At 39.3% G+C, this 22,731-nt stretch overlaps 1 protein-coding gene across 7 annotated transcripts in view; it reads right to left on the bottom strand.

Moving 5' to 3' along the window:
* Positions 1 to 22,731, bottom strand: part of ENOX1 (ecto-NOX disulfide-thiol exchanger 1) — a 361,204-nt gene that overhangs the window by 125,554 nt on the left and 212,919 nt on the right. For 6 of the 7 annotated variants that reach the window (XM_064645691.1, XM_064645686.1, XM_064645684.1 and 3 more), the window contains 2 exons: positions 7,539 to 7,669; positions 6,542 to 6,679 (listed from right to left, as the gene is read on the bottom strand). In XM_064645691.1, coding sequence (XP_064501761.1) covers positions 6,542 to 6,679; positions 7,539 to 7,548 — 148 coding nt within the window. In that variant the 5' untranslated portion in view covers positions 7,549 to 7,669. Of the gene's footprint in view, positions 1 to 6,541; positions 6,680 to 7,525; positions 7,670 to 22,731 lie in introns of all 7 variants that reach the window. The other variant, XM_064645690.1, reaches the window with a different exon arrangement.

The following is a 22,731-nucleotide window of genomic DNA, read 5'->3' on the forward strand; positions in this document are numbered from 1 at the left end:
ACGGCTACCAGTGGCTCCAAGCCTCCAGAGGCCACAGAAGAAGGGATATACACATGAGAGTTGGCAGAGTCTTCTGGTCAGCTGACTTCTTAAGGACTTCAGCACTTCTTAGTGTGCAGTATTCTTTTGGGGAGGCACTGAACACAATCAAATATACCTTGATTTCCTACTTTATTTGATTCTTCTTCATTAACCCTACAAAAATAGTACACAACCAGAACAATGAGGGATATGTTTACAATTTAGTCAGCATAAGATGACCCACAGTCAACAATAATTAATAAAGGATTCCTGAAAGAAAGACACTGACACTTAAAGGACTTTTCCATAGCCAAGGGAGACAGGTGAGGAGATTCTTAAGTCTCAGACCACATGTGATTTTTCTCAAATAATCCTTAGGTGGTCTTTTCTGTGTAGGAATCAGTGATCTCTTGAGATATGAGTAGGAGAAGGAAAAGCCATCCTACTAGTCCTCCCCCTGATATGCCCATCACATGGAAAAATGCTTGAGACTAATTGGAATCTAAATAAAGTGATTGCCTTTAGTTACAATCTTCATTCTGAAGAAAGAGTCTGAATATTATGTCTCCAAACAGTTGTAGGACTTGAGCTAATAAAATCTGGGAGGGATGTTTAACCTTGTGTCTTGGGATTTGGGAATCTCTAATCAAAATTTCACAAATTTTTCTACTATCAAAAAGTAAGTCTGGGATTGCAGTTTCAGGATTACAACTAATTACTGTCACATGTATGATAAAAAGTGACTTGATTTGGATAGATAACCTCTAGTTTGGGGAACCTTGTTCTATTTATTAATGATTGAGAAGATAGCCCATTGGAGAGAGTTGCACTTCAGTGCTGATTTGCCTTGTACATCGCTCCCTGTGAAGTATCTGATACTAAACACTGTCAAAAGCACAATCCTAAGCAAGGTGACCTGATTGGAACTGACAGCTCCTATGTTCCACTGAAATCAGGTCAAAAGACAAGTGTGTGGGAAAAGCAGAGACAAATGGAAAACCAGAAAGGTTGATGTAAGTGGCTAATATTTCAGAACCTCCGGTGTCTAAGAAATACATGCCTGAAGCCACAGAAATGGTGTTCTTTTCTATATCTTTTTGCAAGCAAGATGTTAGGCTTCAAAGTTTCCTAGTCTCTGATTTCACTAGGATTTTGTACAAGTGATCAAAGACAACTTCAGCCAAAAAAAAAAAACTGTGGGTCACTGAAAATTTTAGTATCTGAGGCATGTTGGCCAGACTCACATGGAAAAGTGTGCCTTAATAATTATTCTGTAAATAAGCAGAACACATCCATTTTCAGATACACCCTTGACTTCTAGGCAGACCTGTAACTTTCATCTTGGATGTCTGCTGCTGTGGTTTATTTTACTCTGTAAGAGCACAAATATGCATCACAGTGCATGAGCTTAAAGTCTAAATGAATTACCACTTGTGTACCACTGCACATGTTCATTTGTACCATGGAACTTTTTGACATACACCATTTTTGACTCAAAAGTATTTAGATAATCTAAATAATTCTGGAAGAAAGCACCTCAAAATTGCTTCATGTTTTTCAGAGCACTGGTTAATTAATGACAGGAGAACCAAACTGAACCAGAGAAGTAAGTTTCTCAGTAGAATATCTTCCTTTAGAAAACGGGTGAACTGACGGTATTTGCAGAAACAAATGAAAGCACAAGAACACTAAATTCAGGAATGCCAAAACTGCCTTTAGAATTACCAGTGTGAAAGCAAAATAAAACATTCTCAGTTATCTTAGGTCACTGAGTATTTCTTCTAGTCCTAAAGTGTAACCACACAGTAGACTTGAATGTACTTGAAAGATGTGCTTGAATCAGAGTTGCTGAGTGCAAAAAAAGGATTTAGATCTCAAAAAGGTGAACTACAAACTACCCTTTTGCTCTCATCTGACTATATTTATCAAAGTCTTAAAGCATAGGAAACAGCAATTTTAAGACCTGGGTAATTGAAAAGCAGTTTAACAGATTTCCTCCAACTTTTCCAGATCTTGTTTTTTTCTCTGGGCTGAAACCATCCATGAGAAACTTCAGCCTGAAAGGCAAATTTTTGTAAGAAATTATAACCTGCTGAAAGGGGAGATTTAGACTGAAAATACTTTTCAGCCATAACTATTCCACATCAATCTTTAACACTTTAACTAATGCATTATTAAACTACAGTTTATTGTATGAATTATGTATCTGTATAAATGCATATATTAGTGTATACGTAATGCAGCAGCCAAATATTATGAAAAAAAGGTAAGCTTTCTGCATAACAATAAGTGGAAGCAAAATACATGTAGAAACACAACAGATATTATCCAACTATTAACAAGAATTCATCTTTACAAATTAAAGGCTCTGATATTTGCCCAGATCAAAAATCCAATTTTACAGCACTGGGAGATAAGGAATTAAATACAGTGTAGATATCATCTAAACTGGTATTAAAAGGTTAGCAGTGCTTAAAATTGATTAGTTACCAAGACCAGACAGCCTGCATCCCAGGCTGTGAGAAGAGTATTGGCCAGATGTTGCAGAAGCTTTAGTTGTCATTTTAACAAACTTTCGAGCTAGATAAAAGCTTCACAGATTGCAAACTGGGAAGCATAACTGTTACAAGGCAGGCATCCCAGCATGTTACACAGCAGCAAACCTAAGAACTGTTGGGGAAAAAAAAAAGTCATCAAAAACTTTTAAAAAGACTGAGTAGTTCATATGGACTCTATACATGTGAGAACAAAAATGCTCTGCATAGAAATCAGAAACCAGTCAGCTTGTGGAATGAAAGTCCATGAGTGGGTAAGTCCTTTGAACAATGAAAGACCAGAAGTCCAAGAGATATGTCAGGATACACATGAATACCATACACCAAATTTCAGATTATGACAGATTATGTAAAATATCCAGAAAAGATCTCTCTATAAGATTAATCCATACTACTTACTACTTTCCTAGCTGTCAACAAGGCTGTAAAAAAAAATAAAAATTTAAAGATGGACAAATAATTAGCACTAGGACATTGGTGTGTAATTTTCATCTCAGAGAAATGTAACAGATGACAGTAGCCAAAGCAATACGTGGCTGCTGATAAAGCTCAGTTCACTACTAGGATTACTAGTAAAAAAATTAAAATCACCAAAAATGGCTAAGGACTAGCTAGATATTTGGCCGAATATGGTGGTGCAAACTCTCACTGAACGCAGATACAGTAAATATATTAGAGGAAATAAATCTGTAAGTCTTTTTGTGGCAAACTGAGGTTTTGCCATTATGGATTTGCCACGAAGAAAATGTGTCAAAAACCTATGAATCTGAAGGAAATATAATGAAGTGTCACAGCACCTATTTACCTTGAGAATACAAGGGAGTTTCAAACAAAGGAAAAAGAAAGAAAAGAAGTTATTCTGCACCTGTAGAGAAATCAGGCAGCACTTCAGTAATTAACATTTATTACTTATGGCAGCTTTTATACATTGAAAATGCTGAACAAATATGAACTGACTTGTACAACATCTTTACAATACGTGATACACATAATTATGGAAATTACAGTAGGGGGCTGTCAAAGAAATAAAGTCCTGGAGATTCTTCTTTGTGGAGAAAAACACTGCACCTGAGATGAGGCTGCCATGTAGGGATGGCACAGCACATCTGAGGACACAATTTACACCAAAACTGAAGAGACAGAATAAAGCAAGACAAAGAGTTGGGCAAATCTCCACAGGATATGCAAGCAAAATGCTTATAAATGAAAGCAGCATAAGCTGATTTTGACATATGGCTATTTTCAGGTTGGAAGTAATCGCATTCAAGTTGACCACAACACCTTCAGGCAAAGCCCCACCAGAAAATAGAAGAAGTTGTTTCCCCATCAGCACAAAGAATCACTAAATCACAGAATCACAGAATACTCCGAGTTGGAAGGGACCCACAAGGATCATCGAGTCCAACTCTTAGCCCTACCCAGAACCATTCCCAAGAGTCCCACCATGTGCCCAAGAGTATCATCCAAACACTTCTTGAACTCTGTCAGGTTTGATGCTGTGACCACTTCCCTGGGGAGTCTGTTCCAGCACCCAACCACCCTCTGGGTGAAGAACCTTTTTCTAATATCCAACCTAAACCTCCCTTGACACAACTTCAGGCCATTCCCTTGGGTCCTGTCACTGGTCACCACAGAGAAGAGATCAGTGCCTGCCCCTCCTCTTCCCCTCATGAGGAAGTTGTAGACTGTGATGAGATCTCTCTTCAGTCTCCTCCAGACTGAACAGACCAAGTGACCTCAGCTGCTCCTCGCATGACTTCCTCTTAAGGCCCTTCACCATCTTCGTTGCCCTCCTTTGGACACGCTCTATTAGCTTAATATCTTCCTTATATTGTGGTGCACACAATATTCAAAGTGAGGCCACACCAGTGCACAGTACAGAGGGACTGAGTTCAAAGGGACCCACAACAATCATCAAGTCCAGCTCCTGACTTCACACAGGACAAACTAAGAGTTAAACCATGCATCAAGGAGTGTCTTCCAAACACTTCTTAAACAACAAGCCATGACCTGAGGAGCTTGTTCCAGTGCTTGACTACCCTCACAAAGAACTTTTTCCTAGTAACGAGTCTGAACAACCCTTGATGCAACTTTAAGTCATTCCCTCACATCCTATCACCGGACACCAGAGAGAAGAGATTAGCATCACCCTCTGCACTCATCCTCATAAGGAAGTTGTAGACAACAATGAGGGCTCTTCTTGGCCTCCTCCTCTCTAAACTGAGCAAATCTAGTATCCACAGCTGTTCCTCATAAGTCTTGCCCTCTAATCCTTTCATCATCTTTGTTGCCTCTCCTTGAACACTCTAATATTTTTTATATCTTTCTTACTGCACACAGCACTCAAGGTGAGACTGCACCAATGCTGAGTAAAGTGGGATAAACACTTCTTTTGACTGGTTAGCTGCATTGTGCCTAAAGCACACCAGGTTGGCCCTTTTGGCCACCAGTATACATTGTTGACTCATACTGGGCTTCCCATCAGCCAAACCCACCAGATTTTTTTCTGCAGGACATTCCAGCCTCTTGTCCCCCAGTCCACTCATACATCCAGGATTACCTGATCCAAGGTGCAGAATCTGGCATTTGTCCTGATTAAACATCATATAGATGGTGATTGGCCAGCCCTCTAATCTATCCAGATCTCTATATTAGGCCTATCTACCCTCAAGAGAATCAGTGGTTTCTCCTAATTTAGTATAATCAGTAAACTTAGGGTGGACTGAGATCCTGCATCCAGGTCATTGATAAAAACATTGAAGAAAATTGGATCCAAAGGAGTGGATGGCTTTGCTTGTTTCTTTTAATCGGGAGCGTGGGGTTAAAGCCAGAGATCACGAATCAGTTCACAGCCTCCACCAGCTAAACTCTCTGCTTGAGACTGATTCATTATAAATCAGCTTTCTTGCAGCTTAATTTACCCGCCTGTAAAACAGGTAATTCAGAGCCAGACCGTCAGCTGTGAACTGGCACAGCTCCACTCAGTTCCCAGTGTCAGGAGGGGGCATATTTGGCCAAAATTAAGCATCACGTATCCCTGGTGAGGCAAGCAGAGTGATTTACATCATGACCGGGCTCACTGCATCCATGTCTACACGGACAAGCACAGATGTGACAGGATGCTGCTCTGATACAGATATTGAACAGCTCTTCTTAAGCTGAAGTGGCAATGCAGCTTCCAGAGGGGATCTGTAATATGCCTAGCATGTGGCTTGTGTCTACAGGGCACCCACTCATATAAAAATGATTTTTCTCTACATCACAGGAGCAAAGAAGTTTTATTAATCTCAACTAATCTGGCCTCTACTGTTGACAATGAAGTCTGCTATGTCCATGCTTATCTGTGAAATATTGCTGGTTTCAAAATACTATTTCTCTGGGTGTTAGAATTAAGTGATCCCTTATAATGCTCTCCCGAACTATGCTTGGGAAGTGAAATGACAGAGTCAAACAAAAACAATCTCTTGAAATTCAGTTTATGGAGCCAGTCAGAAAGTACATAAGCACACATCTGATAGGAAAGCTTCACTTCACTAATATCAACTAATTAGAGAATTAACTTCATGATTTTCTGCCCAACTAACATAATTTCAAAATCTCCCTTCAAGAGTTCTCAGATCAGGGTATTTCTTGGTACAATCTCAAGACATCCTGCTTGAGCAGAGAAACAAAACCAAATGTTTCTCTTACATGACCTCCTCCTGGTCTTAACTGAGCGTAAGGATTGATGGTTTAGTTGTTCAATTTCCCCCAAGAGTTTTAGTTTTTCCATGAGGTTAAAATATAATATGGATCATACTCCTACTACAAGAAGCGACTAATACACACTATGCAATATTAATCATGGGTGATATTTTCAGAACATAAAAATATAATATCCTCAGAAAGCATTCCATATATTTTTAAGAAGACACGAAGACTTCATGGACGATGCAAGAGATCTCTTGAAAAAAGAAAAATCTTACCTGTCACAAGCTGTTGTCCTGCTAGTCCTACTGGAACCATCCCCAGATTATTCATAGCTGTAGCCCAAGCTGTCGGATCGGTGACTGACATGTTAAGCTGTGTGGTGTCTATAGCTATGCTTCCCAAACCATCAGCTGCTGCAAGTAAATAAATGAGAGAAGTCAAATGCATCACAATTTTTAACCAAAACTTTCAGTGAAAATGAGGTATCGCCACTGCTGATTTTGGGTTTGTTTTGTTTCCTAATTGTGACCCACCTTCAGAACATTGCTAATAGTACTTGGTATTGTATAGCTAAACATAAAGACATTGGAAACATGCAACAGACGTAAAATGAAATAAGAATGATTCAGGCTGGTTATATGGAAAACTTTTTCACCATGAGGGCAGTCAAGCAGTGGAATAGGCTGTGCAGTCATCACCCCTGGCAGCTTTCAAGATGCAACTTGATAAAGTCCTGAGCAGCTAGCCTGACACTATGGCTGGCCCTACTCTAAACAGGAGGTTGGATTGGAGACCTTCTGAGGCCTCTCCCAGCCTGAATAAATTGCCCTGCAGTACTCTGATATAATTTAATGATACATAAATAATTGTGGCAACTTGTCAGAAAGCTGAGAGAACCAAGCATACCTCAAGGTAAGAATTGTTTTCCATAAGGTGCAATTTTTTGTTTGTAAAAGATTTAAGAACACATTATCCCCTAAATAAAAAGAGATCAAACTAAATCCATTCACAATGGGAAATACCAAGTTTTGTTCTAAAAAAAAAGAGAGAATTTTCATTAATATGGTCAAAATAGACTGAGTCCAGGTGTGGATTTTCCTAGGTTGGGGAAGGAAGAGTGAATCAGATAGCTAAGGGATGGTACCTTTCTGATACTGAAACACTGAACACAAGATGTGATCACACACTTTTGCTTCTCCCCTCCCCAGTCACAGCTTAAATCATCTCTTTCCAGCTATTTTCTTATGACCTTTGCAGACCTGAGATATTTACCAGCAGCCATTGCTTCTCCCCAGTTCCTTTTGTTCCCGTTAGACTTCTTCAGCTAGGAATAACTACTGTATTAGCAGCATCTTGAGATGGGATATCACTAAGCACAGGGCCCACATACAGCTCATTAGGCTCTGAAACAGAAAAGACAGAAATCAACTATCAGTGCCACAGTCAGAACACAACAACATACCACTTTGGGAATCCACTCAAAGCTCCTGCCCACTCCCTCTGGATCACCAGCCCCACTCTCTTTGCACACATTTAGCAGGTACTGTAGACGTGTTTCAGCAAATGCTCATCCTTGCCTGCTGAACGAACAGTAACACATACGAATCTGTCAGACCACTGAAAAGCCCTTCACAAATTAGGTCTTATCAGTAGCTACACAGCCTCCTCAGCATGAAGGCATCAGCTGAAAGAACATATTAAGGGATGAATATGATTTATTCTTTTTTAAACCGTTAACAATTAACTGATGTTGTGAGTTTCAAGGAAATAGTTGTCTGTTCTGAGATAAAAAGGAAAAAAAATACTATGCAATGACTTACAGAATGGATCCTGCAGTGGTGTGGAAAAGAAAACCTAACAAAGCTGAGGACAATGCCTGCTCCTTAACTAATGCTGTATCTTTGGCTCACAAAGGTTAGTTAGCTCGAAGCAAAAGTGGAGTATCTGTTTCTAGCTGATTGCTCTCATCAAGTATCTGTCAGACCATGAATTTTACATAAGGGCGACATCTTGCTGTTGCTATTGTTGTTTGTGAAGCTGACCATGTCAACGTATTGCTGGTCAGCGCATCACTGGTCGGAAAGGCTGAATGAGCCACTGGTAAGAGGTGTGACCAAAGTGAGTTCCCAGCACTTAAAGCAGAGGAAGAAAATGCTGGACTGAGGATGACCACATACACATACCCATGTTAGTTTTTGTGCCTTAGTTACATAGGACTATGGGCAAAGGAGGGCTACATTATTTTTTCTCTGTCCAGCAGCCTACGAGATCTGACGTAGGGTATTTGGTACCAGGAGCCAGCAACTGACCGTTTTGAACATTTTTTAATGTTCAGAAGTCATTAATGCTGTGCAGTTGTATCTTGGTGACTTGTTCAGCCCTAAAATAGTTGTGCTAACTTTAAAAAAGTACTTGAAAGACCTTAATTAAGAGGTTTCCAACATGCAAACCCTAAGGATTCATCCTTAGAAAAGACACAATTAACATAATTACACTGTATTTTAGCTTAGTACCTCCCACACTTTTTCATGTGATGTGCATAAAGTACAAGCCAGAGACCTTTATACTATAGTTCCATGACACTGTATAGATTACTTCATAGGAACATCAGCACATCAATGGTTGTAAAATCAAAGAAAGAGTTGAGATCAGGCAATGTTCTACATTTTTTAGTTTGTTGTAATTTACAAATAACCAGTATACTAGGCTAAAAAGCATTTTGTTCAAATCTACAGTGGGTCCATTTAAAAGTCAATATTTATCAACTCTTAATATTTGAATTTGCAATTCCAATTCTTATTTGATCTCCACTATTCATTATACATAACATAAAATATTTTTATGGTAAAATTAGCTTTTAAATAACATCTATAAACACCAAACAAACATTGAATGAAAGTCATCTGTGCGCAATATGACTACCATAAGGCAAGGCACCCAAGATTTATGTCCAGTTTTTAAAAACTGGATGTCTCCTGTTCAGCTCCTTAAACTTGTACTTAGCTCTTTCCACAGAGGCTATAAACTTCTGACCACAAACATCTATTTCACGGTTAGGGCTCACTGAATTATTCCTTGTCAATAAGTTATTTCTCCCCTTGCTCTTTGTGAATAATTTCCAAACCAATCCCAATTTACAAATATATGCTGAATAGCTCAGATGAGAGTGGTTCGCTTCTTCCCCTGACCAGCAGCCTTGATGAAGAAAGGGGGATTTAAAAGCCAACAGTGATGAAATGCCTCTTCATACCTTGTTGCATGCTATTTGCTTGTCCCCATAATGCATCACTGTAACCAATGGGGAGGAAGGAGGTACTGTCCCCTGGTTTTGGGGGCATCTCAGATAGGCATGGACTACTGGGATAAGAGGTAGAGAATTGGCATTGTATTCTCTCTCTGCCACCCTCCTTCCCCCACTTTACTGCTTATTGAAGTGTGCACCAGGTGACATAAGCAAATCTGCTGCCAAACTACAGATCTGTTGGTACAATCTCTACCACCCAAATTCACATTGCAGTTGCATCAGCTCTGCCAGAATTGCAGAGCTGGTGCATAAAGGATCAGACACTGGGCTAGACAAATGCACCTCACCTACTGGGAATTAGTAGGTGACTTTTTGATGTTTGCCTTCTGACAGGTTGTCCACATATTTCAAATTTTGGTATACGTTCATGAATTAGCCACCAGTATTTGTTAAAGTCCTTGCAGAGGAACAAGAACATAACACCATGATTATGAAAGAAAGCGGAATCAGTGGGTTAATTGCTGAAACTTATGTTGTACTATACCGCTAGATCTGCCCAATATGCCATAGAATTCTTTGCTCAAAACACACTCTTGTAGCCCACACTGGCTCTAGGCTGCTTTGCTTTCTCTCTGACCATCAAGTCTACTGTTTTATCAGCAAGACCTGGATGCAGTGCAAGCTGAACTGGGGAAAACCCATAAAAGAGCACGTGAGAAGACTAAAGTAAAACTAGTTCTATCTAACCAAGAACTGCTGCAGGCTATTTTGTCAGTGGAAGAGAGTTGAATAACAAGCATAAACGAACTTATGAACACTGAATAATTTGCAGTAAGCTGTAGGCAGAACTAATGCTCCATCCTGAAGGACACAGACTGTAGAAACTAGCTCTTTTTAAAAGAAAAATACTAATTGTGAACATCCCTTCGAGTGACAACTCAGTGGTTACATTAACACAGAGCAATATAATATGGCTAAAATAATCTTACAGGCATTTCACACCTGATTTAGACTCAAACATTAGCTTTTGTTTAAAAGTTTTCAAAAATCTGGATAGAGAAGGTTCCATTAATGCTTAAAATTAAATCAGCTTTGGGCAAATTTCAGCTTTTCATTGTATAGCTGAGACACTGCACTATTAAAACCTTCATGGCACTGGAAACAAACCAACCCAGGAAAACAAACCAACCCACTGACTAGGTCATATTAAAAAACCAAGTGCTAAGTTCAGTGAGAAATACATCTACTAGCAAAGATTTTTGCTTTCTTAATAATAAATGGAATCACTGTGCCACTGGTTAAACCGGCAAGAAAGCATAAGCTTATGCAGGGATCTTGTGTAACCTGAGCAGACATTAATCAACACTTTTTAATGACATTGCACCTTTAGAAAGCATTCCTGATCTGCAATTCATGTGTAAAAGAAATCTGTGTTTATAAACACTTGTGCATGGGAGTAGCTCTACTCGAGGGGAGTAACTTCAGAAGCAAATAAAACTATAATACTGATTTATTTTCACATTTAGGAGAAAATGTCTAACATGTTCTGGGCCACGCTATTCCTTGAGATTTGGGAGAACCAGGGTTGTTAATACAAACTTTTTTATTTGAGAACTTCTGATTAACAAAATGTTAATGCCAAACACTTTGTAAAGCAATTTCACGTTACACTTTTTGGGTGGTCTCTCTTTTTGTATACACAATGCAAGGACTGGTCCTTGGACAGTGGATTGCGAGGGACATTAAGACTTCCCTCAGACAGGTTGTCAGGAAGATAAAGCACCCTCAAGTCCATATCAATGAGCACTTCTCAGTCATAGCAGTCATAGCAGATTGTACTTAGTGTGCATATTTTATACCAGGCAATTAAATGCAGTTACCCAAATGAATACAGAAATCACCTATATATTGTGCATCAATTATCACAGGCAATGAAAGCCATGAGACAAAGAAATTAACACAACATAAAACTAATTCAATAACACAGTAGACTGTGAAGTTAAAATCCTACCCTTTAGATATCCATAACACTGCAGACAATGAGTTACAACACTGAGTGTAGCTGACTAAATGTACCACTGTAATGAGGCTCTGTAGAGTGCCCAGGTCAGCGGCCAGCCCTGAGATGCAAGGAGGAGGTTCTCTGCCCAACTCTGACATCAATCTACTGGGTAACATTTCAGTTATTTCACCTCTTTGTCTAATTTTCATGACCACTACATCCTTCAAGGAAAAGACTGATGGCATCAACCTTTCAAAACCTGGGACTACAAGTTGCAAAGACATTAAATGCTATTGGTGCCAGTTCTTGAGACAACGCAAATGGGAAGCAGCAATGTGGCATCTTGTGAACTGCTACATCTAGGCAAGTTTTCCTGTCCTTAAAAGAATGGCAATTTCAAAGTGTTACTGTTCACTGTGATTCATAGGAGAGTGGTCATTAGGTTAGTCACACTTCACCTGACCTGCCAAAGTACAGGTAATTTAATAGGCTATCTCCAGCTGTCTTCTAAAATATATCAAGCGTTTTGTACTGGTTCTTCCCAATATTTTTGTTTGTCCATCTGAATACAAGACTCCCAGTAAAGAAGGGAGAGAAAGAGAAAGAAAAGCTAGACAAGGATATACTGTAAGTTGCTATCCAATTCTTCCTGACCATCATACAATGAAGAAAGATGGGAGTAGCAACAAAGAAGGTGATACTTTTGTGCCATAGCAATCCTATATGGGGCACATGAAAAAAAGAGCATCTTCAATGTGATTCTGAAGGTGGCTTTAATTAATAATATTGCATATGCAGTGTTACAAGAGGAGGCATTGCCTCTTGTTTTTGCTTGGCTAGTGTATGTTAACACCTAGAAAACCTCGCCTAAATTCTGAAATTCAAAAGGAATTGAAGAAATACACACGTTTCTTGCAATAATTTGCAAAAAGACTTTTACTAACTCTAAAAAAATACATGAGGTACCAGATAATTTTTGAAAAAAAGTCTTATTTTCTGGGATGGGACCCTAACTTAGGCATCTACTGCTTCACCTCCTTGCAATTCTACTGGAGAGGCCTGTTGCTTTCCAGCATCTCCAGAGTCACCCTGTTTATCTGGATTTGTCTGTCACGCCTCTCTCACAGGATGCCTTTGAAAGCAAAGATTGATTCTGCAGGAACTGGCACTTGCCTTAAGAAAACAGCTTCATTAGGCACAAGCTAGTGACAATAAGCTCCCTTAGAGCCTAAATGGGAGCTCTAGTTACGTGTTCACTCACATTATTTTTCTGATTTTTTGTCTTATGAATGATTTATAACACCTTTGTTCATTCTATATTATGCCACTAAAAAACTACATTGTCATCTTACAAACTCATAAAATATGTGCTGCCGCATTAAAAGCTTTCACTTTTTACTAGGTACACTGAATATGTAGGTTTCTGCACAGTTGCAAAGGATCCTTTCCACCAATTTTCACTGAAAAATAGTTAATGAGTACATCACGGACATACTGATATGACTAAGACTACTTAGAGAAAAATCACAATGTATTTAATATTCAACAAAGCCAATTTGTACAACGCATATTTTCTGGAAGAATTGCTCATTTGAGATGCTGAGTTACTTCAATCCTCTGTCCCAGTGCTTCTTGAAGATAACACATTGTACACACAAAGGCCAGACTTCTCTTGGAAAGCAGAACACTGAAAGACTTCAACAGAGAAAGAAAAATAAAACAGAGGTCACCAAGACAAACAGGTGTTGTCTTGAGATGCTCCTTGAAAGGTCACTCGGTAATATTTCATGGTAAATCCTGAACTTCACTGGTATCTCAGAGCAAAGTCTTAATAGGTTACAAATGCACTTTTTCTTTTGTGTGTATTTTACCAGCTGTGGTCTGAATCTGCTGATGCCTATAAATAAAAGAATCTGGAAGCACATTAAGCAAAGCATTATAGAAGTTCAGCTTACTTACTGAAAAAGCATATGCAGTTCCAAAATCATCTGGAACAGAAAAAAAAAAAAAAAGCCATGTTGCTGGCTAGCAATGCAGTGCAGTCTTGATAAAAAGAGGTCTGATTATTCCTTGAACACAAAACACTGTTGTGAACTGATGATTGCATCTCCATTTTTTACCCTGCCAAGATGGCTTGCAATTGTGACTCACTTGCTTCCCATTTAAAAGAGCATGACATTTAGACATACTGACTAAATTAGGACAATCCTTTATTTTAATGCCTGCATTTAAATTTAATTTATATTTAACAACAACAAAAGTATCCTGAAATCTTTTAATTACTTATAGCGGCATTTTAATAGCAAGCCTTGTATCACATTGTTTTCTACTAAAGGCATGTGACCACTTTAGAAACGTGATATCCCACACCACTGTATTTCAGTCCAAAGAGGAAGCACCTGAAGTGGCTTTTGAGCAAACACACTTCAGCAATTTTACTGAAAGGCTGAATAGTGAAATGAGAGGTGCTGGAAAGGCTCCTTGATGCCATAAAGTACCTGGGCCAGTCATTATATATGGGCTACACCTGCTATTTCTTATCTTTCTGGGCTTGAGAGAATATGTATATAAATGCACCACACTTATCAAATACCTTCTCTCACTCTACCGTACAATGTCCTTGCTTCGTGTTTACCAGACCTACATCAAGCTGCTAAAATACAAAGGGTTGTTTGGTTGGATTTTTTTTAAACAAAAACAAAGGGGTGGGAGGAAGGAAAGAAAAAGAAAAAAGACCAAAGCAAGCTGGGACACATTTCCAGAAAGAGTATGTTGGCTAATCTAAAGTGAAATCACTCCCGTGTCACCTCCTGAAAAAAATTAACAGCTTGACAGGTAAGCCCTCTCTGTGGCAGAGCCCCAGTGACAGTACCATACAGACCATCAGAGGCAGGGGTGCCTCATTACTGAATTTCCAAATGAACACAGTCTGCTGTCTGCTAGTCCCAGAAGACCAGGATACAGTTGACTTTCACATGGTAACATTATGTATGGAAAGTCTATTTTAAGTAACTTTTTAGAAGTTTCTAAAATGCATTCATTATCATTTTTCCACTCCTTCAAAGTCTGTATAATTGAACTCCTGGAGTTAAGGCAGCCTGTCTTTTCAGGCAGAGATTCATGGGGAAGAAAACTCAAACCTGTCAATCAAACTATTTTCATATTTTTAAAATACAGTTTTATCACTGGGTCAAATTGTGGCAAGAGGTGATACCTACATGTCCTTGGTTAAGTGCCTGGGTGACCTGCAGAGCACGGTTTTGCAGAATACTTGAAGCAATCTAAAGTCATACTGATCAAAATGTTATGCAATACCATCAAGTATTTTCTCAGTGACAGCTGTTAGGTGAAACTCTGGAAAAGAGGTTTAGGCTTGGTTGGTTTGTTTTAACTCAAGGTTTCTGATGCTAAATTTTGCTTAAGAGAAAATCTCACTGTCTCTTCTATCAATGTACATCTGTCCTCACTCTGAAAGCTGCCACCCCTTTTAGTACATCACACTCAGGATATTTTCTCCAGCTACAAGCTCTAAATCGCTAGTGTGCTCCCTGGGCTCATTTATCTTGCACTTCTTTTATTTCTCTTAGTTTACCTCCTGTTCTCCATTTACCTCATAATGCTCTTTCTTGCTTTTTTTTTTGTATTATTTTGTTTCCATTCACTGACTCCACACTTCCCCTTACAACGGAGGCCCATTTCTTGCCTTAATCTGCTCTGGGCCATTCTCTCATCCAAGTATCTCTTCACATTATTGTTTGTTACACTGTACTGTTTTATTACGAAGGGGAGGGATTCACCTCGCCTAACTTCTGGCAATGTAGACATGTATGCTTGAGCTTTCCTGCTGCCATCGTTGCCAATGGGGAGAACCAGATACTTCTGCCAGCCTGTTTCAGACACCTACTTTGCTAGGCAGTGAAGTACACCTTGGAGGTGCACATCTCGCTCCTCTGAGTAGAAGTCTACACTGCAGTTCTGGATATGAACATCTGTTTTGTCAGACACCCATGGGATGAGATGAGCTGCGCTGAGCAAACTGTGCCTTGGGAGCTAAACCGTTGCTCTGCTACCTGTATACCATATGAATCCCAGTAAGACACTCAATCCTGAGGGACTTGGCTCTTTTGCTTGATAACTCTGGCCTAGTGAACTGCAGAAGAATAGAAAGCATGACTCAGTTTGCAATAACTCGTAAAAATGTCCTAAATATAGATACATATAGATATTTAGAGAGAGAGAGAGAGATGGTTTGCTTTCTGATTTTATTTTCTGCCCATCTCCAGTGATTATGTCAACATATGACTATTAGTGTTTGACAACGGGAACGGTCCACTCTAACACATTTCCTGCAACTGTGATGCTCTACATCTGCCTTTTCTCTGGAGAGAAAAACATACTGGACCTTTTCTTCCTACTTCCAAATGAATTCCATCTCCTCCTCCTCATTTCTTTACTAGACACTTCCTGGCTTCTTGCAACTCCCATTTTAAAGATCAGTGGAAACCACACACACCTCTTGGCTACCACAGTCCTTTGTTTCTGCCCATCAGCCTTGCCACATAAAATTGCATTCAAGTTGAGCACAACACCTTCAGGCAAAGCCCCACCAGCACATAGAATCACTAAATCACAGAATCACAGAATACTCCGAGTTGGAAGGGACCCACAAGGATCATCGAGTCCAACTCTTAGCCCTGCCCAGGACCATTCCCAAGAGTCACACCATGTGCTCAAGAGTATCATCCAAACATTTCTTGAACTCTGTCAGGCTTGGTGCTGTGAACACTTCCCTGGGGAGTCTGTTCCAGTGCCCAACCACCCTCTGCGTGAGGAATCTTTTTCTAATATCCAACCTAAACCTCCCTTGACACAACTTCAGGCCATTCCCTTAGGTCCTGTCACTGGTCACCACAGAGAAAAGATCAGTGCCTGCCCCTTCTCTTCCCCTCCCCGGATCTTTGTATTCCCTCATACCCATCAGCTTTCAACAGAAGTTGAATTAAGTTGCTAAGCAGAGCCAAGAATTTTGTCTGTTTTCTGAACAGTTGTTTATGGGATCACTGGCAAGTTACCTAAATTAGGATTATCACATACTCTGTGGCCACTGAGGGAGAAGCAATCCCACAGTTAACATAAGGTCAGATCAAGAGAATAGCAGCTGCTGTGCATCAGCTATGATCAGGCAACAAAAGTTGTTGCGATGCTTCTCCCTTGTAACTAAGCTGTCAGAGGGTCAGGATAGAGGAGGCTTGAGCTGCAGATCATGGTGAATATAATGATGCTAAAACCCCTCCCTCCCTCCAGTTGGTCCTGCTGCACCTTTAGGCAGACAACAATCCTTCTATTCCCCTTTCCCTGAAACACCTTCCTGTATGTGTATTTCTTCAATTTCAGTTATAAATCTTCAGGGCAGGAAATCATGTGGATTTTCCCTCAGGCAGGGCTAAAACCTACTAGAAACCCATCATTCCTTGTGCTGTAATTGGACTGATACTGGCTTTAGCCAGGAGGTCCCCAGGCAGGGATGTCAGTGAGCCAGCAATGCTCTGAGACCCAGAGGCAAGGCCACCGCCTTGCCAGGCTTCTGCATATCACCTTGTGCAACAACGCTTTCATCCCTTTTAAGGCTTTTAAAATACTACTGTGTTATAAAACTAGGAATATTGATGATCATAGCATCCCCCTCTCTCCTCATGCAGGCCTTCCGCCCCTTTCATGAAGCTAATAATCCTCTCACAAACCATTTTCCAAAGTGTTTTACATTTGTTTGTCTTTTCTTATTTGATTTATAAGCTCTTCAGGTCAGAGAATTTGCCTTTATCTATGTTGGCAAAGTACAATGTCAATTTACCGCACTATATAAATATTTCCTAATAACAAGGGCAATAATAAGAATAATGTATTTACTGTAATACAGTATTTCTAGCCTTCAAGATACAATAAGAAACAACCCAAAGTCAACAACAAGACCGAAAGATTTGCAGAACCTTTAACTGTGAAGTGGAAGCCACAAAGTCACTCTGCGAAACTTTGGTAAATTAGTTACTTATATTCATAAATAGCAGTAAAAATCCTTGCAAATTGACCCTCTGGAAAATATCAAGCAGAACATAACCAGTGTAAACCAGCAGAGCACTGCTTCACATGTGTATTATAAGGGTCACAAATGGCTTTCTAGTTACTTTTTAAACAAATGCAATGTTAATACTTTCACTGCAACATTATGAATAAAGCATTTGGCCTGTAGCTATGAATATGGTGTCTGATGGCTTTTGACTTGTTTGTTTATATTGTCATCCAGAAAATTTATGTACCGTGCTCTCTTGGACTCAATCTTGACTTCACCTCTTGAACGTGCAGAGGGCACAGCCCATGTAGAGGGCTCTGGGGTGCAGCAGTTTGCCTCAGCTTCCCCAGTGTAGCTTGATGGCTACCTTCAATGCCCTCCCTACAGCAGCACAGAGCTCTTCTGGCACACGGAAGAGAGAAGAGGGTGCCAGGGTCAGTGTCCATACCTATTTGGCACCATCTTAGTTCATGTTGCTAATGGTTTCTTTGCTCTTTAAAGCTCTGAGGTATCAAATTAATCAAAATAATGGTGATGGTGCAAGAGATTAAACTGACAGGAGTATGAACTGCCCTTGTTTATCCAGGTGATACTACAGGAAGTGCAATGCTGATACATGTAGAGGACAAAGCCCTGTCCTTTGAATTTACAGCCTGAATAGAAAATGCTTTGTGAGACCACTATATTTCTGTCTAAAATATATGGTTTAATTTAGGAGTGCCCAAGTGACACTAGTGGCCTCTGATATATAAGTGGTCAGGGAAAATGACCTCTATGTACCTTCTTGCCTGAAGCTCAGAACAACAGCAAGTGGATCATTTTGAATGGGCCCCATTTATTATTCTTCTAATTGCCTACTAATACTTCTTTCAGTAGGAAAGACTAATAGAGCCTTTCTAGCTCCAAATGTCTTCCAAACCATCCAAAATCGCAATTCGGCCAAAACAAATAAGGGGTCTTCCATTCTCCAGAAATGAAAAAGCAACTGGACAGGGATCTAGGAGATTCCTGTTCCTCATACAGTTCTGCAACACACCTTTGGCAAGTAATTTAAACTGTCTATGCCTTCATCCCACACGAAATGGTGTGATTATACTTTCTTTATTCCAGACTTTATTAATTTTGCCTAGTCAGGCTGTTCTCTGCTTATGGGGTATGTCCAGCATCACAGGACTATGACCTGGGCCTGCAGATAACACAGAATGGCATTAGGTTGAGGAATATTTTTTCCCCGTAAAAATCAAAACCAAAGCAGAGTAGAATAAAAAAAACAATCAATGATCATAATTTCCTTTGGAATCGCTGTCTATCTGAATGTGGAGAAATAGTAAGTTTCCTTTAAAAGTACTTGCAATGAAATTCACACTCTGTCAGGTGTAAATTACAGCCTTCATCTCATCTTGTTCTATCTACAGCTCCTTTCTTAGTCATGCAGAGCACCAGTGTACAAAAATATTTCCTGCATGTGATCAAGCAAGCATGGGCACATAAGATGCAAACAAAATATGAGACTTAAAAAAAAAAATATTTACTGGCATCTTAAAAGAAAACTAAAAGTTTGTAATCATGCGATTTCTCACTGATTTACAACTGTGCTTGGGAAGACAATTCAAATAAATCTATGAAATATTTTCTTAAAGAAGTCACAGAGAACTGAGATAGCTAAAAATAAATGACAGGAAGAAATAATAAACCCAGGAACATGATTATATTGTGCAATCACAGATACAGTAGATCACTTAAATTAAGTCTTGATCATAATAGAGCTGTTCGGTGGAATAGCACGGGAAAGAGACTTTTCATCTTTTTTTTTCCCCAGTGTTTTATAGAAGACCTTCTGATTGCATATGCTTTACAACATCTAATAGATTACTTCAGGCGAATATCTATACACCATACTAAACACTGTAGAAAGTCAGTTTCATCCATGCTCATCTTTGAAACAGTGAACTCCTCCCCAAGTCCCATGGGTTGGTGACACTGTGAAGTGCATCAATGGCACATGGTGATGCACCACAAAGTTTGGGAGGAGTCACCAGATGGAGTCATAGTGCACTGTTGTGTTAGTCCATATTTCAAGGTACAAACGATTTCAGCTTGGGTAGAAATTCAATGTTCTTAATCTTCTTTAGGACAGCTGTGGCCAGGGGCAAGGAAGCAGCGTATTTAGTTTAATTACATGTCCAGAAATGCCTGAGCTAGGAAATTCTCTCTTTAAAGTCAGCAATTTCCTTTCATTCAGGAATAGTTAAAAACTCTTAATTGTTAAGCTATCTATACAAAGGCTATACCTGAGGTTTACTACTGATTAACTCTCCAAATGCTTATCAGTTGGTGAAGACTTTATGTCTGCCACAGCTCAGAGAGAGAAGCAATAATTTTCTAGATGACAATCAAACACCTTTGGGGGGCACTAAAATTAAAAATCTGCTTGTTCAAATAATGCATGAACAAAACAGCTTTGTATGATTTCTCAGGGAATGAAAAAAGATGCCATACCTGCTATGAATGGCTACAGATGTTCTGAAAAATCTGCAGACAAGATACCAGACTTTTCCTGTTGTGTCTGGTACAGTTTTTTGCACTTTCCAGGGTAAGGCAATCAAGTTCTGACCCCTAGCTTCCTATTAATCAACACTTGGGCCAATAAATGTAGTTTAATTGAAGTCCATTCATGTTTCTAAGGGAAGTTTAATGATGGAAAGATTCATGCTCCATCTCATCTCAGTGGTAGTAAGATTCATGTATGTGGATCCATCACTGAGAATGGCCTGGCCTCTGTTATCGTTAATTGAAGCATATTAAGAGATGTAGCAGAAAAAAAATATCCAAATTTGAAATGTCAAGAGACAGATCCATCCAGTTTCATATTCTGTAGTTATATTATACCTTAATTACAGTTAATTGGGAGATATTGTTCCTGGTGGAAGAGCATCTGACAGTTTTTGTGGATGATTAAGCATAGAACAGAATTTGATGCATTTGTTGAATGTGGGATCTGTTTATTGTGACTATGAAACTCTATCTAGAGTATCATTCCCACTACATAGCAAAACAAAAGAAAGTCACAGATCAAAAATATTTCCCTCGCCCTGAGCACAGAACCAATGAGGGCTTCAATACCATTTGTGAAAGAGCATTCTTTGATTGAGTGGTATTAGCTGGACTCCTTTCCCCATACAGTACAAAATACAAAAAGTAGAAACCCAGGCTGAAAGCATGAGCTCAGCTTCTGCTGGTGTTGATACGGTTTGCTCACACTTATTGACCTATGGCTGTGTATGATGCTGAAATATGTTTTGCTGGGCTGTCTGAGATCATTGCTTATGCTTAAAATAGAAATGGCAGGATTGGTTTTATCAGTGAAAAATAAGCAGTGTACGTCTTCTGCCTGAAAAGTCACCAAATTAACATTTGTGAAGTAATCTTTCTTCTCAGTTACCAAAAAAAAAAAAAAAAAAGTAAAAAAAAGTAACATAATTGGCTAGGTTACTGGTACTAGAAAAAGTCTTGGTTTTCACAAACTCTATGCATGCTGGTTTTCTAAATGCTTGATTACTCTGAACTGCAACGATTGTGATAAATCATTTTCTATTTACTCTTTAGTGCAACTACATGCTTTGGGCAAAGATTTTTTTTTTGTTCATTATTTAGTTAGTTTTAAAAGCAAAACCACTCTTTTAACACATTTTTCCATTCCCAGTGATGGATTTTATCTTTGATATGTGATCCGGTTATTTAACTACCTCTCACTACTTCTCCCATGAATTGTTTATACAGCAACTTGGCAGCATAATTTGCATATCACAGGAAAGATCCCATTATATGTTCCCAGAGGTGCAGTTGCACTAGCTTTATCACTTTCTGCCACCAATGCACATCCCAGAAGCAGAGTGTCTGGTTAATCCAGAAAGGCACTTCTTGGCTGCCAATAGTAATTAAACATTAATGGTGCAGTTACAACATTTTCAGCCACTCAAAAATTATCTACCCATTGTCTTTGCTAAATATAATACCTAAAAAGATATTTATTTTTTCATACAAATTTTCCTTCCATAGGAAAATCACAAAGCTTTACCTTTATTATATTCTGTTCAGCTGTTGCAGACTTGACCTAAAATTACTAGACAAGGAACAAATGCACAAAGAAAAAAAAAAGTTGGAAAGAAGGAAAATATGCTTAGAAGCAGAGTAACTCAATATACCACAGAAGAGCTGGAGAAGACTAGGAGCTGGACATGGTATTTGCTCTCCAGACTCTTATTTGATGACTGAATGGGACAATGGCTCTAACTGCAGGTTTCATGGTGATATAAAGCCCATATTTGGGTGTATTCCAGATTATTCTTCACACATTGTATGAAACTTTAAAAAAATGACAGCAACATAACTTTCACTGAGAGGAGCACTTACTCCAAGAGTACTCTAGCAACATCAAAGCATACAACCACCATCAGAGCACAGGAATTGAAGGGAAGCCAGAAATACACCACAGTCAAACACCAATTAATTTCCTTGCACAAAGCACTGCTGCCTCCAGATGTTTTCCCAACAAGCAGACAAACAGTCCCATGCCTTCAAACAGAGCTGTCTGACATACATTTGGAGGGAATACACATTGTAGGTACCAAATCTTGTCACCTTTGATTGTCCCTGTACACCACTGAGAAGTGAAAGGTGAAAGACTATGCACTTGAAATATCAGAAATGCAAACTCCATTTGGGTGAAATTTGGAGTCTGAGATCTAGATCAGAATTGTTAACAAAAAGAGCCTTCTCAGAAAGTGCCTCACGCAAACATAGTAACACCCCCCAGCTGCATTCAGTGCAATAGCCAACCCAGCACCTTTCTCTCTAGCAATATGACAAACCCACCATAGAGGGCTCGAAGAGAGAGAAGGGGTTGATTCACTAAGAAAACTAATGGGCTATTTAGTCAGTAGCCTTTGAGTCACAAAGTCAACCTCAGTGAAGAGTGATTGAAACTGGTTATATCCCATAGCCCAAGATCGCATTACATAGTGCAATAGCCAGCAGTCACAGTGACAGAGCAAAAGGCAGATTAAGTCTAAGGATAGCCTGGTGGGAAGGAAGGAAAATCAGAGCTGTTCCTGCCTGTTTAAAAGTGAGCATTTAGTTTTTAAGCCTGTCG

Source organism: Pseudopipra pipra, chromosome 2, assembly GCF_036250125.1.
Source record: "Pseudopipra pipra isolate bDixPip1 chromosome 2, bDixPip1.hap1, whole genome shotgun sequence".
In the NCBI taxonomy this organism is placed as follows: Eukaryota; Metazoa; Chordata; class Aves; order Passeriformes; family Pipridae; genus Pseudopipra; species Pseudopipra pipra.